This window comes from Hemiscyllium ocellatum, chromosome 22, assembly GCF_020745735.1.
Source record: "Hemiscyllium ocellatum isolate sHemOce1 chromosome 22, sHemOce1.pat.X.cur, whole genome shotgun sequence".
NCBI lineage: Eukaryota > Metazoa > Chordata > Chondrichthyes > Orectolobiformes > Hemiscylliidae > Hemiscyllium > Hemiscyllium ocellatum.
Genome location: NC_083422.1, coordinates 3,502,788 through 3,520,108, shown reverse-complemented (window position 1 = coordinate 3,520,108; position 17,321 = coordinate 3,502,788). Strand labels below are relative to the sequence as shown.

Genomic DNA, 17,321 nt, shown 5'->3' with positions numbered 1-17,321 from the left:
TTTGAATAAAAAATAAGTGGCCGCGGTCATTACTTCTTTCACCATCTATGAATGATTTCTTGTGTTTTGCCATGACAATAATCACATGATTTGTGACCTCCATTTTTAAAGCATGTGTAGAGTGAACATACATAATACAGTATGGCATATCTGAACTGGGCATGACCCTTCGTAATTGTCTTCGCCTTTTTTATTCAGCAGCAATCTTCAACTCCTTCAGTTTATCCACACTGCTTCCACCAACTTTGCTAGAGCACAAATAACTCGAAGGCATGCAGCTGCAGCTTGCTGACTGGCCCTATGAATAGCACCAGACCAAGGCTGTTCATGTTTGCGAACATTTATTGCTTTAGAAGTGAATAAGAAATGTGTTGCCTGTGCATCTGTGAGGCAACTTTACTAAATGTTATGCTTTCATCATTTCAATGCCTTCAATCATATGTCAGGGCCATACCTATGTGAATCATTCCAGTTGTTTAATGCCATTCAGGTTCTACTGTAAGCTGCCCACTGTCACTTCCCACATGATAAACTTATAGATATGTGGTGAAGTGCCACTTTCATTGAATCCATTGAATTTTATGGCAGACATATTTTGCAAACTGATACCAGAAAAAAATATTTTTCAGCCCCAGAGATAATGCTCCAATAAAGCAGTACTTGGAACGCTTACTGCCAACTCCACAGCCCTAGATCAGATTCCTCAGTGACTTTTCCTTAATGAGGCTGATTTGCCTCCTTCTTTCTTGAGATCAAGCAAGTAATTAAACAGATTAACTCAGACAAGGCTTTAGGAAGTGATTAAATTCCAGCAGAAAGTTTTAAAATGGCAAACCATGACGCAATAGGGGTCTCCTATGATGTCGTCTTATGCATTTGGAATGAAGAATACATAAATGGCTTGTTGCAATGCTATGATTATTGCTCTGTACAAAAAAAAGGCAGCAAAGTGCACTGTGGCAAGCAGAGGAATCTCAATTCTGTCCAAAGCTGGAAAGTTTTTGCTCACTTTATCCTAAACAGACTTATCATTCTGGCAGAAACAAATCTATCTGAGGCTGAGTGTAATTTTTGCCCAGGTCTCAACATTATTGACATGATGTTTATCAAACAAATTCAGGAAAAATGCCTCAAACAGAACGTGGCACTTTTTCACTGACCACACAAAGGCCTTTGACACACTCAATCAGGTAATCCTCTGGCAATCCTGAACCAACATAGTTGCAAAAAAGAATTAGTCATATTCATACAGCTGTTCCATGTTGGAATGACAAGCCAAGTCCTTTTAAGTAGAATATCATTAGCCTCCTTTCAGAACTTGAATGGAATGAAGCAGGTCTATGGTCATCAATCCTTTTATCTTGTTCTTCACCAGTGACCTTCACCATGCTGTTAAGAATCTCGAAAAGAGAGTGCATTTCCAATATCATCTTGATAGCTCACTCTTTGACCTGTGGTGTTTTTGTGCAAAGACCAAAATGCCTTTGGAACACATCCAGGAAGTCAATTTTGCTGATAACTGTACCCCAGTGGCTCATTCAGCAAGAGATTTTCAGATTGTCATTGACAGATTTTCACAGGCTCCAAAACTATTTGTATTGATCATCAGTCTTATCAGCCCTTATCAAATTTCAGTGCTGTTCAATAAGACATTTACAATGATACAAAGGTGCAAAATGTTGATAGCTTTGTACACTGAGGAATCATTATCTCCAACAATAGTTTGCTTGATAAAGGATTATAAACTAAGATTAGCAAACTGAGCCAGTTGCTTGAAAGGTCTCAAATCAGAGTACTAAACTATCACATTAAACTGACTACCAAGATCAAGTTGTATAATGTTTGTGCAATTACTTCTCTATGCTTCTGAGCCTTGTACTCTATTACAACTTAAAGAAGTTGGAACAACTTCACATGTATGGTCTTCACTTTATCCTCAGGATCTGTTGACAGATTACAATACTCAAGATCTTAGACTAAGTTCAAACAACACATATTGAGGAGATGCTCCTGAAAGAATTATTGCACTGGCTAGGGCAAGCAATTAGAAGGGAGGATCATTACATTCTGACATAGTTACTGTATGATAAACAACAAAGACAAGTTTAAAGGAATTTCAAAGTGGTGTGACCACAAGACCAATGAGCTGGAAATATCAGCTGGAGAGCTCTGACCCAGAGTTTTTGTCATTTTTAAAAAGAATCATGCCAATGACTCCTTGCAGTCCATGAACACTGTCATAGAGCAGCATTTAACCATGTTGACATATGAGTTCCAATGCCCCTTCTGTCTCTGATACAGTGCACACAGACTGGGGCTATATAACTATCTGTGTTCACTGTTGATGAGTCTGTACATTAAGTTTTTTGATCTGGAAGGACAACAATCATTATCAGTTGCTTTTGCTAACCAAAATATTTGAGCTTCCCAACTTGATGCCACCTTTACAGCAATTCCCTTTTGAATATCTTCAATCAAGCCTATGCCACTACCACAGCAATAAAATAGTAGAGTCACCAGTGACACTTGCAGCAATTAGGTACTACCCCTTTTTCCCTACTAATACTTCAGTGCAACCTTTTTATAGTCAAAATCAGTATTCTTTCCCAAAATCTTTTTCCATTGTTCTGCTTGTTCTCACTGCCCTTTCTTGGATCCTTCTCTTGTGGTCTAATTAAAAGTATTTCTGAAGTCCTGTAAAGATCTATCCTTGCCGCCTCCTCTATATGACAAAAGCCTCAATCTCTACAACAACATTACAGTTCCCCTGTAGAACATGGGCCCCAAAATCAAAGCTGGCATTGCAGTACAATATTTAGGGGGCATTGCACCATTGATTGAAACATAAAACTGTTCAGATTAATGTAAAATATCCTAAAGCACTATTTCAAAGAAGAGCAGGGAGTTATCCTAGTGTCCTGTCTAACCACTCTGTCACTCAATTTTTTTAACATCTAAATGAACCAATATAACCACCTTTTCCCTTCTCTCTCATTTGCTTGTCTAGCTTTCCTTGAACTACATTTACACTATGTGCTTAAACCACTACTGTGGTACTGAGTACCACATTTTCACCACCTGTGTAAAGAAATTTCTTCTGAAATTTCTATGAGATTCCTCAGTGACTATCTTATATTAGTAGACTCCTCTATGAGGAAATAAGCTAGAAAGTTCGTTTTTAGATGTTTCATCACCATACTAAGTAACATCATCAGTAAGCCTCCGGTGAAGCACTGGTGGCTTGGCCTATCTTTTATTTATGTGTTCAGGTTTCCTTGGGTTGGCGATGTCATTTCTTGTGGTGATGTCATTTCCTGTTCTTTTTCTCAGGGGGGTGGTAAATGTGATCCAATCAATGTGTTTGTTGATAGAGTTCCAGTTGGAGTGCTATGCTTCTAGGAATTCTCATGCATGTCCTCTGTTTGGCTTGTCCTAGGATGGATGTGTTGTCTCAGTCAAAGTGGTGTCCTTCCTCATCTGTATGTAAACATACTAGTGAGAGTGGGTCATGTCTTTTTGTGGCTAGTTGATGTTCATGTATCCTGGTGGCTAGTTTTCTGCCTGTTTGTCCAATGTAGCGTTTGTTACATTTCTAGCAAGGTATTTTGTAAATGACATTAGTTTTGCTTGCTGTATGTATAGGATCTTTCAAGTTAATTAGCTGCTGTTTTAGTGTGTTGGTGGGTTTGTGGGTTACCGTGATGCCAAGAGGTCTGAGTAGTCTGGCAGTCATTTCGGAGATGTCTTTGATGTTGGGGAGAGTGGCTATGGTTTCTGGACGTGTTTTGTCTGCTTGTTTGGGTTTGATGCTGAGAAATCAGTGGACTGTGTTAATTGGGTACCCATTCTTTTTGAATACACTGTATAGATGATTTTCCTCTGTTCTTCATAGTGCCTCTGTGCTGCAGTGTGTGGTGGCTTGTGGAAATAATGTTCTAATGCAGCGCTGTTTGTGGGTTTTGGGATGGTTGCTTCTGTAGTTCAGTATTTGGTCGGTGTGTTGTTTTCCTGTAGACACTGGTTTGAAGTTCCCCATGGCAGTTTGCTCTACTGCGACATCTAGGAATGGCTGTTTGTTGTTGTTTTCCTCCTCTTTAATGAATTTTATGCCAATAAGGGAACTTACTGGCATAAAATGATGGTCTTGAAGGTTTCCTCTAAGTTTTTCTTAGTGATGACAAAGGTGTCATCCACGTAGCAGACACAAAGTTTGGTTGGATGTTTGGCAGAGCTATTTGTTCGAGTCTCTGCATTACTGCCTCTGCTAAGAACCCTGATATTGGAGATCCCAAGGGTGTTCCATTGGTTTGTCTGTAGGTTTTGTCCACAAGAAATGACATCACCAAAGGAAATGACATCACCAACCCAAGAAAACATAAATACATATATAAAAAGCAGGCCATACCACCAGTGCTTCACCGGAGGCTCACTGATAATGTTACCTGGTATGATGACAAAACGTCTGAAAATGAACCTTCCAGCTCAGCGAGCACACTTACGCCCAGAACCTCAATCTGAGTCACAAATCTTCTCAAAACTCGTTAAAGTTCCTCTATCAGGTTACCACTTCTTTTTTGAAGGGAAAAGAGATCCAGTCTAATAATCTTTTAAAAACTGATGACCCACACAATATGTTCTAACAGTGGTTCGATGCAGGTTTAGCAGAACTTCCTCGCTATTCAATTTTATCCTTTTGCTTTGTTTTTAATGACTTTGTTAACTTATGGCGTGACTTTTAGTGAACTGTATTTGTACTCAAAGATCCCTTTGCTCCAATATCCTACCTAGACTTGCACATTCTGAACTGAATTGAATCAATTATTGTCACTTGTATTCAATATAAAATACAATGAAAATTGTTTATGTAAGCGCCACTCATATTAACTTAGAATAAATTTTTTAAAAAAGATAACTTAAAGAGAGAGCAACTTTTCTTTCTCCACTGCGGGTTTCCAAGACTATGTCATGCTGCCACCAGAGTACTGCTCTGGCCTTCCCAGCCCACACCATGCTGCTGCCAGGGGCCCACTCCACGCAGAAGCGAGAGTTCTGTCGCAGACGTCATAGGCCAACTGACTGACTCTGTAGCCACACTGCCGCTGAAGATGCTGCCACTGCTCCGGAGCCCATCAAAGCCATCTTCACACCGATCAGCTCTCTTTGTCTGGTAAATATGAGAAAAAAAAGTGGAAAAAGGAAAAGAAAAAAGGGGACAAAGAGTACAAGCCTGAACACTGTCTACTCCACCACCACCATCTTGCAACCCAGGTAAAGGTTCCAGAGACATGAATCTGGGACTTGTTCGTTGTTCATCGATGTTTGAGAACTTTGATATGTGTTCATAAACCCTCCCCATCCCTCCAGCAACTCACGCACTCCCTCTGTGGTCCTGTATCCTCACCGCCTGCAGATAAGAAAGAAAAGCATCTTTGTTCATGCGTACTTTCACTGTGTATGCTCCAGACACTGTGCAACACCTGACAGCTGTTTGCTTTGTACCAAAATGTACAGTAGCACATTTATCTATGATGAACTTCATTTGTAGGAACTGAGAGAGCTGGGTTATACTTGCACAAATCACTGTATGTGGTTAAAAAGACATGCTTGATCCTGAGCTTTACAAAGAAAGGCACAGAGTGCAAAGTCAGGAATTAAAGAACCTTTAAAAATCACTGGTTTGGTGACAAGTAGAGTACAGCATTCAATTTTGAACATTACATTTTAGGAAGACTTTACATCAAATACAGAAAAGATTCAAAAGAATGTTTCCACGGTTGAGAGACTTTAACAATGTGTTGAAGTAGAGAAGCTGGAATTGAGTGCAGACATGATACAGATATTCAAAATCCTACGGACTTAGAGTAGATAGAAAGACACTCTTCTCTGGAAGAAGGGTTAAGAGACAGATGATGTAGATTAAAAGCAAAGAGTCAAAGCCAACTTGAGAAATAACCTTCTTGGAAGGAAAAAACAATTGATAGCATTTATATTGTCTATTGTATTAATTGGTCTTTAGCCTGTTTTTTTACCTGCACGAGAGGGAATAACTTATTCTTGAGTAAGTCTGGGCCTGAAATATTAAACAAAATATACTGGCTATCATTTAGTGGTGGCTGGCAATCTTGACCAAAGGATTACAGGCTTGCTGCCACTCAGCCACTGACTTAGTCACTCACATCCTTAATTAGTTGGAGCAGACCGCAGCAGCACCAGAACCAGGTGACTGCGTCAAGCAGTAAGAGCTTCAGATGCTTGAGGAAGTTGAGAGAAAGCCTAGGTTGCTCAAGATGGTTCTTACTCCACCTTCAGCCTTGTCATCTTGCCATCTGTCTCCTCAAACCCCTTTCCTCAATCCTCTATGAGACTACTACTCTCCTCCTGACTTCCTCCAAACCAATCCTGGCTCCCCTTATCCCTTCACCAACCACTCTCCACCCCAATTCTTTCTTCCCCACCACACCTAGTCTTTTTTTCTTTCTCAACCCCACCTCTCAGTCTTCTTCTGTCTCCCATCCCCTGTCTCTCTCTCTCTATCTATCTATCTATTTTAACCCCCAGACTATGTGTGTGGTTATGATCTAGAATACACTTATAGAAAGGGTGGTGAAGGCAAATATAATTGTGGCTTTCAAAATGAAATGTGACAAACATCCTGCTTTCCACTTTCCACATTGTATACATTTGAATTCATTCAAAGCGTTGCTGCCCGCACCCTAACTTTTTTAGATTAGATTAGATTATTGCATGAAGGACTTTTCACTTATCAGCTTTAGAACATAGTAAATAGGGGTTGGAGTAGGCATTTCAGCTCCTTGAGTCTGTTCTGCCATTTGGTACAACAATAGCTGATGTGATCTTGGTCTCAACTCCTCTTTCTCCTCCTTAACTTTACTCAATATCTAAGAATCCATTGCATTCTGAGGTAGTGAATTCTGCAAATTTCAGAGAAATAATTTATTGTCACCTCTGTTTTAAATCTGCTATCCCTTATCCTAAAACTATGATTTCTCATTCTAGATTGCTCCATTTGTGTTTGCTCAACTGCATTGACTCCTACTTTGACAACAACTCTAATGGACCTAAATATCTAATTTTCAGAACCCTCCATACAAACTCACGTCTCCCTCCAGCTCATATTTCTTCATGATATCTGCACTCCTCTAGTTTTTAAGTGGGATTAGAACACAGAATATTACAGCGCAGTACAGACTCTTCAGCCTTCGATATTTCGCCGATCTGTGAAACCAATCTGAAGTCCATCTAACCTACACTATTCCACTTTCATCCATATGTTTATCCAATGACCATTTAAATGGCCTTAAAGTTGGCAAGTCTACTACTGTTGCAGGCAGAACATTCCACGTCCTTACTACTTTCTGAGTAAAGAACCTACCTCTGACATCTATCCTATATCTATCACCCCTTAATTTAAAGATATGTCCCCTTATGTTAACCATCATCATGCTAGGAAAAACACTCTCACTGTCAACCCTATCTAATCTTCTGATCATCTTATATGTCTTAATTAAGTCACCTCTCAAACTCCTTCTCTCTAACGAAACCAGTCTCAAGTCCTTCTTCTTTTCTTCTTAAGACCTTCCCTCCATACCTGGCAACATCCTGGTATTTAGGGTTACACCATAGATAATCTTTTTATATACCCACTATAAATTATTTTATAATGGGAACTGCTAAAATAACCATACCTGTGATGCTACTGTAAAGCTTACATTCGCAAAAAGACATGAAATGCTTATAAAGTTGATTTCCATTATAAAGATAGCGATAGCAACATATAATAGTCAAAGGCAGGAAGAAATCTACGTAGATTAATTATTTATAATATACAATCAATGGATACAGTGATTGGATGAATTGGTAGATTCTACTAAATTCCTGCTATCAGACCATACAAACCTGGCTGAATTCATTACAAAGTAATAGGTAGAAGGTTATATTGAGTTCCTGCAAATTCTTAGATTTTCCATTTGATCTTGCAAGGTCCTGCTCCTTAAACTGTTAGTCATCTAAGTTCACAGTTGAAGGAAGTGTCAAAATTATGCTGAGAGATCCATTACAAAGATCCAGTGACCTGGGAGATCCAATGTGACCTGAGCAGATACCCCCTGCCCCCTGCAAATGGCAGGCCACATGTCAGTTGCACAGTCATCTACTAGTCCCTCTCATTAGCTCAGAAATTCCAGGATCATAGCCCTTGATTTTTTTTGATGTCCTGACCACTTTCAGGAGCCAAACAAATTGGTAAACTGCAAGAAGTTAACAAACCCTTTTCCACATGAATTATCTATGTACCTGTTTTGAATTCCACTTGAATCAAGTTTTACTCCAAAATAGATTGCACCAAGAAAGAATCCCAGAAGACTATTAAGAAAAACCTGCATTGAGATTGTAGAATAATGTTAAGTCACTTCAGCAGACATGCACAAAATTCACACATATTTAAACTAGTGCTTAAATAAGATTCCTCTCACCTCGGCAATAGATGACTGTGGGTTTCGAATAAAATTCTTAAATATCCGATTACTAACCCAGAAAAGTTGATGTAAGAAGCTTGTTGTATATGTAATTGACTGCATTTGCATTTCTTTTATTTCTTTATCACCTCTGTTTCCTTCTATCTGCATAAGTATTTCCACTGTCTCTTGATACTGGCTTGATTTCATATAGGATTCAGCCAGCTTCTCTGCAAAAGTTTTTTCCTGTTTCATGTCTGACGTTGATTTTCCTGCAACTGAAAAAAAATAAACAAATCGATAAAAATACCAGCATTTCACCTTGAAAGGTCATAGACCTGAAACATTAACCACATTTCTCTGCAAAAGTGCTGCCTGACCTGCGGAGTTTGACTGTTTAGTTTAAGAATTTGACACTTTCAGTATTTTGTTGTGGTAATAATAATTAATCATGAAAATTTTCAATTACATAGTACTTTTAATATTAAAGAGCATCCTCAGGTTCTCTCTTTTAATGGTAAGGGAAATGTGACCTAGTAATAAGTAAAGATACTCACAAATCCTTAAGTTTAGATTACTTACAGTGTGGAAACAAGCCCAACAAGTCCACAACAATCCGCCAAAGCGCAACCCACCCAGACCCATTCTCCTACACCTAACACTACGGGCAATTTAGCATGGCCAATTCACCTAACCTGCACATTTTTGGACTGTGGGAGGAAACCAGAGCACCCGGAGGAAGACACATGGAGAATGTGCAAACTCCACGCAGTCAGTCACCTGAAGCCGGAATTGAACTGGAGTCTCTGATGCTGTAAGGCAGCAGTGCTAACCATGCCGCCCATAAAACTTGAAGAACTGGTCCAACAACCAATTCTTTTTTTATCTGCTGCCCACTCCATGTGCCCCTGAACTTTTCTTCCTTGTCATTCATTTGGCCATACCTGTCTAAAATAATACTTAAAGAAAATTTTGGGGTTCCAGTTTACTTAGAAAAACTGAAGTTATTTGGTGGTATCAGTTATTCTGCCAGTTGTTGCGGTATTAGTTATTCAAAAGAGATCCAAAGAATACAGTTTACAAGTTTGTGTTCATGGCAGCTCTGAATCAGGACATGTACTTTGGGAACTTGAATAGAGGAGAAAGTGAAGACTGCAGATGCTGGAGATCAGAGCTGAAAAATGTATTGCTGGAAAAGCGCAGCAGGTCAGGCAGCATCCAAGGAACAGGAGATTTGACGTTTCGGGCATAAGTCCTTCTTCAGGAATGAGGAAAGTGTGTCCAGAAGGCTAAGATAAAAGGTAGGGAGGAGGGACTTGGGGGAGGGGCGTTGGAGATGCGATAGGTGGAAGGAGGTCAAGGTGAGGGTGATAGGCCAGAGTGGAGTGGGGGCGGAGAGGTCAGGAAGAAGATTGCAGATCTTCTGCAATCTTCTTCCTGAACTTAAATAGAGTTCAGTACAAGAGTGCATAGTATTTAACAATTTTCTCCGGATGCTCCGGTTTCCTCCCACAATCTAAAGATGTGCAAGTCAGGTGAATAGGCCATGCTAAATTGTTCATAGTGTTAGGTGCATTAGTCAGAGGGGGATAGGTTACTCTTTGGAGGGGTTGGTGTAGACTTGTTGGGCCGAAGGGCCTGTTTCCACACTGTAAGGAATCTAATCTAATCTAATCATCTGGCCAAACTCCCATCCTAACAGTCCAGTAATTTGAACTCCTGCATTAGGACACACATAACGAAACTTGTCATTTTCTTTCTTCAGTTGTATGTTCAAAATGTTACCCACAATATGCTTCATTTCTCTGTAAATCAAAAATCATTAGTTTTAAGAGGAATAATGAACTCAAATATCTGAAATATCATCATAAATACCTGAACTTTCATTGTCCAAACCTGCTGCCAGCTGATGATTTTCTTTACTATTAAAGTCTCCATTCATAACATCTAAAAAGAAATCCGCTGGATTGTTGAAGGTTTCGCACTCATAGCCTAAAACAAAAGACACAACATCAATGCTTATAAACTGGAATACCTTGCAAAATCAAGTACCTGGGAATTTTAATGAAATCAATTAATTTATATTCCCCTTTACAGGCCTTTCCTACTGTTACAGACAAAGGAGGAGAGACAAACTCAAACCCCTAATTGCCTTCCTCTCTATCTGCAATCACTGGTTTAGTTTTGAAAAGGTGTCTGTTTCTAAACCTCTGTTAGTCACTTTATATGGACCAGCAGCAGCAAACATTTTGTGGGTTTAGACAAATATATACTCATCCTGAAAGATCTAATACTGCATCAGTCAAATTGAGCACATTAAGATAGTGCTCTTCTACAAGTATGAAACTGACAGTGTAGTTATCAGTTCATGGATTCTTGATAATCCAGTGAAGGAGGAAGTCTTTCCCACTCCTGACTTGGATTTGGGATAGTAGCTGGGGTTGAGTATCCAAAATAATTGCAGATTTCATTGAAGAGAATGCTGTTCATCAGGTTACATAGACATGCATTTATGGCTGTTATATCAGGGGTCTAATTTCCTTACAGGAGAACCTGAAGCTCTGAAACCATGCTGTAAAGTTTGTTATTAAGCTTCTCAGTTCTTGAAAGCTAAGTTGGCAAAGCCTTTCTCTACAGCTGCTGCCTTGTCAGTGTTCGTCAGAAGGTCAATGGGATAACAGGGTTTCAATATGAGGAAACTATTGGAAGCAATTCTGCAGGACAAAGTTAATTTGCATTTGAAGTAGAAGGGATTAATCAAGAAGTTTAGCATGGTTTTGCTAAAGGGTGGTCATGGCTTACCAACTTAAATTTTTCGAAGATGTTTGGCAGGTAGATGGGTACAATGCTTTTGATGTAGACCACTGGGATTTCAGCAAGGCTGAATGGGAGACCAATAGCAAAGCCAATTGTGGATCCAAGGAAATTTAACAAATTGGATCCACAATTGGCTGAGTAGCAGGAAGCAGAGGGTGACAGTTGAGGAGTGTTTTTCCAACTGCGGGTCCCCTATGAATCAGTGTTAGTGCTCTTGCTGTTTGGGGTTTACTGCATTGGAATACTGCATTCAATTCTCATCTGCCTGCTATAGGAAAGAAGTTGTTAAACTTAAAAGGGTTCAGAAAAGATTTACAAGATGTTGCCATGATTGGAGGATTTGAAGTTGCTGGAGAGGCTAAATAGATTGAGTCTGTTTTCCCTAGAATGTCGGAGGATAAAAGATGATCTTATAGAAGTTTATAAAATCATGAAGAGCATGGATAGGGTAAATAGTCAAGGTCTTTGTCCCTGGGTAGGGGAGTCCAAAATGAGAGGGCATTGGATTAAGGTGAGAGGGAAAAGATTTAAAAGGGATCTCAGGGGCAACATTTTCATGCAGAGAGTGGTGCATGTATGGAATGAACTGCCAGAGGTTATGGTGGAGACTGGTACAATTAGAACATTTTAAAGGCATCTGGATGGGTGTATGATAGAAAAGATTTAAAGGGCAAAGGACCAAATGCTGGCAACTAGAACTAGATTAATTTAGGATATCTGGTTGGCATGGACAAATTGGACCAAAGGATGATTCATCTCTATACTCTAAGTGATTTAAACTTGATTGTAGGAAGTAGGTTCACAGATGATACAAAATTATACCGTATGCCATTTCATTCACCTGTCCTAATACCTCAAGACACCAATGTACATGCTCACCAAGACGCCTGTGATCCTCGCTGCATCCCATGGTCCTACCATTCATCAGATATTGGATGCATCAAGGATCAGAGGCATCTTGGTTGAGTATATACATCGGTCTCTTAAGGTATCAGGACAGTTGGATGAAATGGTTCAGATGGCATATGGTATACTTGCCTTTATTAGTCAAGGCATAGAGTTTAGGAGCAAGGAGGTTAAGCTGGAACCATTAAAAATGTTGGTTAGGGCACAGCTAGAGTATTATGTACAGCTTTAGAATCATAGAGTCATACAGCATGGAAACAGAACGGTCAGTTCAATCCCTCCATGCCAACCAAGTTTCCCCAATCAAAACTAGTCCACTTGCCTGCATTTGGTCCCTATCCCTCTCAAACTCTTCTGTTCATGTAGCTGTCTAAACACGTATTTAAAATATTGTAACTGTAACTGCATCTACCACTTCCTCTGGCAGTTCATTCAACATACAAAGCACCCTGAGTACAGAAACATTGTCCCTCAGGTCCCTTTTAAATCTTTCTCTTCTCAGCTTAAAAATACTCTCTCTAGATTTGAGCTTTCCCCAACTGAGGGAAAAGACCTTTGCTATCCACCTTATTTATGCTCCTCATGATCTTATAAACCTCTATAAGGCCACTCATCAACTTCCTACGCTCCAGTGAAAAAAGTCCCAGCCTATCCAGCCTCTCTTTATAATTCAAACACTCCAGTCCCAACAATGTTCTAGAAATTCTTTTCTGAATCTTTCCTATCCCGGTCAACTGGGGCAACACATCCATCTTGGGACAAGCCAAACAGAGTCATGAACGAGAATTCCTAAAAACATGGCATTCCAACCGGAACTTTATCAAAAGCACATCGAGTTAGACCCCATCTACCACCCCCCTGAGAAAAAGAACAGGAAATGACATCACCACAGGAAATGACATCACCAACCCAATGAAACCCAAACATATAAATAGAAAGGAGGAATCATGTACACTGCTTTGCCTGAGGGCCATTGAAGATGTTACCTCATAGGGTGATGAAACATCTGGAAATGAACCTCCCAACTCAGCAAGCAAGCCTACATTCAGAACCTCAATCTGAGCTACAAATCTCAAAATTCACTAACTCATTTGGATACTTAGTATGGCTTTGTGTGTGGGAAATCATTGAACGGCATTGTGTACATGGACTTTAGCAAGGTCTTTGACAAGGTACCATATGTAGGTTCTTGAATAAGGTTAAATCTCATGGGATTCAGGGAGAGCTGGCCAAATGGACGCAAAATTGCTTGAAAGTACAAGGTAGTGGTAGAGGTTTGTTTTTCAGACTGGAGGCCTGTGACCAGCAGTGTGCCACAGGGATTGGTGCTGGGTTGACTGTTATTTGTCACTTATAAAAATGATTTGGATGAGAATTTAAGAGGTATGGTTAGTAAGTTTGCAGATGACATGAAGATTGGTGGTATAGTGAAAAGGGCTATCTGGGAATACAGTGAGATCTTGATCAACTGGGCAAGTGGGCTGACGAATGGAAGATGGAGTTTAATTTAGAGCTAGAACAAACAGAGTTGTTGTCTTCGGTTTGTAGCCCATGCCACATGCTAACGAGGTGAGGAATAAGGAGAGAGAGGATTTGAACACATGGCTACAGGGATGATGCAGGAGGGTTTTGGACTCCTGGTAAATTGGGGCTGTTTCTGGGGTAGGTGGAACCTCTACAAACAGGATGGTCTTCACCTGAGGGGTTCCAATATCCTGGGGGGGGGCGGATTTGCTAATGTTCTTCGGGTGGGTTTAAACTAATTCAGCAGGGGAATGGGAACAAAAATTGTAGCTCCAGTGTCCAGAAGATTGTGAGTAGTGAGGTCAGAACTAAGATTTCAAGAAGCAAGAAGTTGGTTTGAAGTGTGTCTACTTCAATGGCAGGACCATCCAGCATAAGGTGGGTGGACTTGTAGCATGGGTTGGTACCTGAGATTTTGATGTCGTGGCCATTTCAAAGACATGGGTACAGCAGGGACAGGAATGGTTATTGCAGGTTCCAGGATTTAGATGGTTCAATAAGAACAGAGAAAATGGTAAAAGAGGGGGTGGTGTGGCACTGTTAGTCAAGGACAGTATTACAGTTGCAGAAAGGACATTTGAGGACTTATCTCCTGAGATAGTACGGCTGAGATTAGAAACAGGAGAGGAAAGGTTACCCTGTTTGAAATTTTCTATAGGCCTCCAAATAGTTCCAGAGATGTAGATGATAGGATAGCAAAGATGATCTTCGATAGGAGCGAGAGTGATAGGGTAGTTGTTATGGGGAACTGGGGGCTTTAACTTTCCAAATATTGACTGGGAATACTATAGTTCAAGTATTTTAGATGAGTCAGTTTTTGTCGAATGTGTGCAGGAGCATTTATGTAGACAGGCCAACAAGGGGCAAGGCCACATTGGATTTGGTACTGGGTAATGAACCAGGCCAGGTTTGGAGGTAGGTATGCACCACAACTCAGTTATGTTTATTGTAGCAATGGAAATGGATAGGTATATACCACAGGGCAAAGGTTATAGCTGGGGGGAAGGCAATTACGATGCAGTTAGGCAAGACTTAGGATGCATAGAATGGGGAAGGAAACTGCAAGGGATGGGCACAGTTGAAATGTAGAGCTTATTCAAGGACAGGCGACCCTGGGTCCTTGATAAGTACGTACCTGCCAGGCAAGGAGGAAGTTGTCGAGCGCAGGAGCAATGGTTTACTAAGGAAATTGAATCTCTTGCCAAAAAGAAGAAGAAGGTTTATGTTAGGATGAGCTGTGATGGCTCAGTTAGGACATTTGAGTTACAAGTTAACCAGGATAGACCTAAAGAGAGAGCTAAGAAGAGCCAGGACATGAGAAGTCACTGGTGGATAGGATCAAGGAAAACCCTAAGGCCTTCTATAGGTACATCAGGAATAAAAGAATGATGAGAGTAAAATTAGGGTCAATCAAGCATAGTAGTGGGAAGTTGTGCATGGAATCAGAGGAAATGGAGAAGTGCTAAATGAATATTTTTCATCAGTATTCACTCTAGAAAAAAACAATGTGGTTGAGGAGAATATTGGGATACCGGCTACTAGACTAGATGGGATTGAGGTGCATTAGGAGGTGTCAGCAATTCTGGAAAGTATGAAAACAGATAAGTCCCCTAGGCCGGATGGGATTTATCCTAGGATTCTCTGGGAAGCCAGGGAGGAGACTGTCGAGCATTCGACTTTGATCTTTATGTCATCATTGTCGACAGGAAGAGTGCCAGAAGATTGGAGGATAGCAAATATTGTTCCCTTGTCAAGAAGGGGAGTAGAGACAACTCTGGAAATTATAGATCTGTGAGCCTTACTTTTGTTGAGGCTGTTTTCATTAGAGAGAAGGAGGTTGACAGGTGACTTAATTGAGATAGATTAGAGCCTTTTTTCTCGGATGGCGATGGCTAGCACAAGGAAACATAGCTTTAAATTGGATGTAAGATTGGATATAGGACTGATGTCAGAGGTAGTTTCTTTACTCAGAGTGCAGCAGGGACATGGAATGCAATGCCTGCAACAGTAGTAGAATTGCCAACTTTAAGGGCATTTAAATGGTCATTGGATAGACATGGTGTGTTATAAAAGAAAGATATCTAGGTTACAGTTCATAGCTCCTTGAAAGTGGAGTCACAGGTAGTCAGAGCGGTGAAGAAGGCTTTCGGCATGCTTACTTTCATTGGTCAGAACATTGAGCATAGGAGTTGGGATGTCTTGTTGCAGTTGTACAAGACATTAGTAAGGACACATTTGGCTGTCACTTATACAAATATCACTCCTAAGGGCCTCACAATTTCTTCCCTAATTTCCCACCATGTTCTGGGATTATCACTTGATCAGGTCTCGGAGATTTATCCACTTGTGTGTTTTTAAGACCTCCAGCACTGACTCTTCCATAATATGGACCATTTTCAAGAAATCAGTATTTATTTCCTTGAGTTTCCTAGATTCCATAACTTTCCCCACAGTAAAAACTGACACAAAATATTCATTTAGTATCTCTCCAATCTCCACGTAGACAACCTTGTTGATCTCTAAGGGGCTGAAATAGAGTTCTTTGAGGAAGTGACCAAGTTGATAGATGAAGTTAGGGCTGTTGATGTCATATACATGGACTTTAGTAAAGCGGTTGACAAGATTGCCCATGGTAGACTAATGGAAAAGTGCAGTCATATGGTATGCAGGGTGTTCTAGCGAGGTGGATAAAGAACTGGTTGAGCAACACAGGAGACAGAGAGTAGTAGTTGAAGGAAGTTTCTCAAAATGGAGAAAGGTGACCAGTGGTGTTCCACAGGGGTCAGTATTGGGGTCACTGTTGTTTGTAATATACATAAATGATCTGGAAGAGGGCACTGTTGGTATGATCAGCAAGTTTGCAATCCACACAAATGTGAGATGATACATTCAGTCAAGACTAATTCTAGAGCGAATTATACAATGAACGGAAGAGTATTGGGAAAAGTTGATGGACAGAGAGATCTGGGAGTGCAGGCCCATTGTACCCTGAAGGTTGCTGCACAGGTGGATAGAGTGGTCAAGAAGGCATATAGTATACTTGCCTTCATTGGACGGGATATTGAGTAAAAGAGCTGGCAAGTCATGTTAACATTGTACAATACATTGGTTCGGCCGCATTTAGAATATTGAGTACAGTTCTGGTCGCCACATTACCAAAAGGATGTGGACGCTTTGGAGAGGGTGCAGAGAAGGTTTACGAGGATGTTGCCTGGTATAGAAGGTTGAGTAGGTTAGGTTTATTTTCATTAGAGAAAAGGAGATTGAGGGGGGACCTGATTGAGGTTTATAAAATCATGAAGATATAGACTGGGTGGATAAAGACAAGCTTTTTCCCAGGGTGAAGGATTCAATAATGAGGGGCTACGCTTTCAAGGTGAGAGGTGGAAAGTTTAAGGGGGGATACATGCGGCAAGTACATCACACAGAGGGTAGTGAGCGTTTGGAACACTTTGCCAGCAGAGCTGGTTGAGGCAAGCACGTTAGATTCATTTAAGATGCGTCTGGATAAATGCATGAGTAGGTGGGGAGTAGAGGAGTACATATGCTTAGCAATTGACCAACAGGTTTAGACAATACATTTGGATTGGCACAGGCTTG

The 17,321-nt window shown here is 40.4% G+C and overlaps 1 protein-coding gene across 1 annotated transcript in view; it reads right to left on the bottom strand.

The window, feature by feature from the left end:
• The window catches only part of LOC132826114 (broad substrate specificity ATP-binding cassette transporter ABCG2-like), a 104,610-nt gene that overhangs the window by 36,243 nt on the left and 51,046 nt on the right, over positions 1–17,321 (bottom strand). Inside the window, exons 6-8 of the mRNA XM_060841764.1 lie at positions 10,350–10,466; positions 8,493–8,746; positions 8,314–8,396 (exon numbers count right to left, since the gene is read on the bottom strand). Of these exons, the coding sequence (XP_060697747.1) occupies positions 8,314–8,396; positions 8,493–8,746; positions 10,350–10,466 (454 nt within the window). The remainder of the gene's footprint in view (positions 1–8,313; positions 8,397–8,492; positions 8,747–10,349; positions 10,467–17,321) is intronic.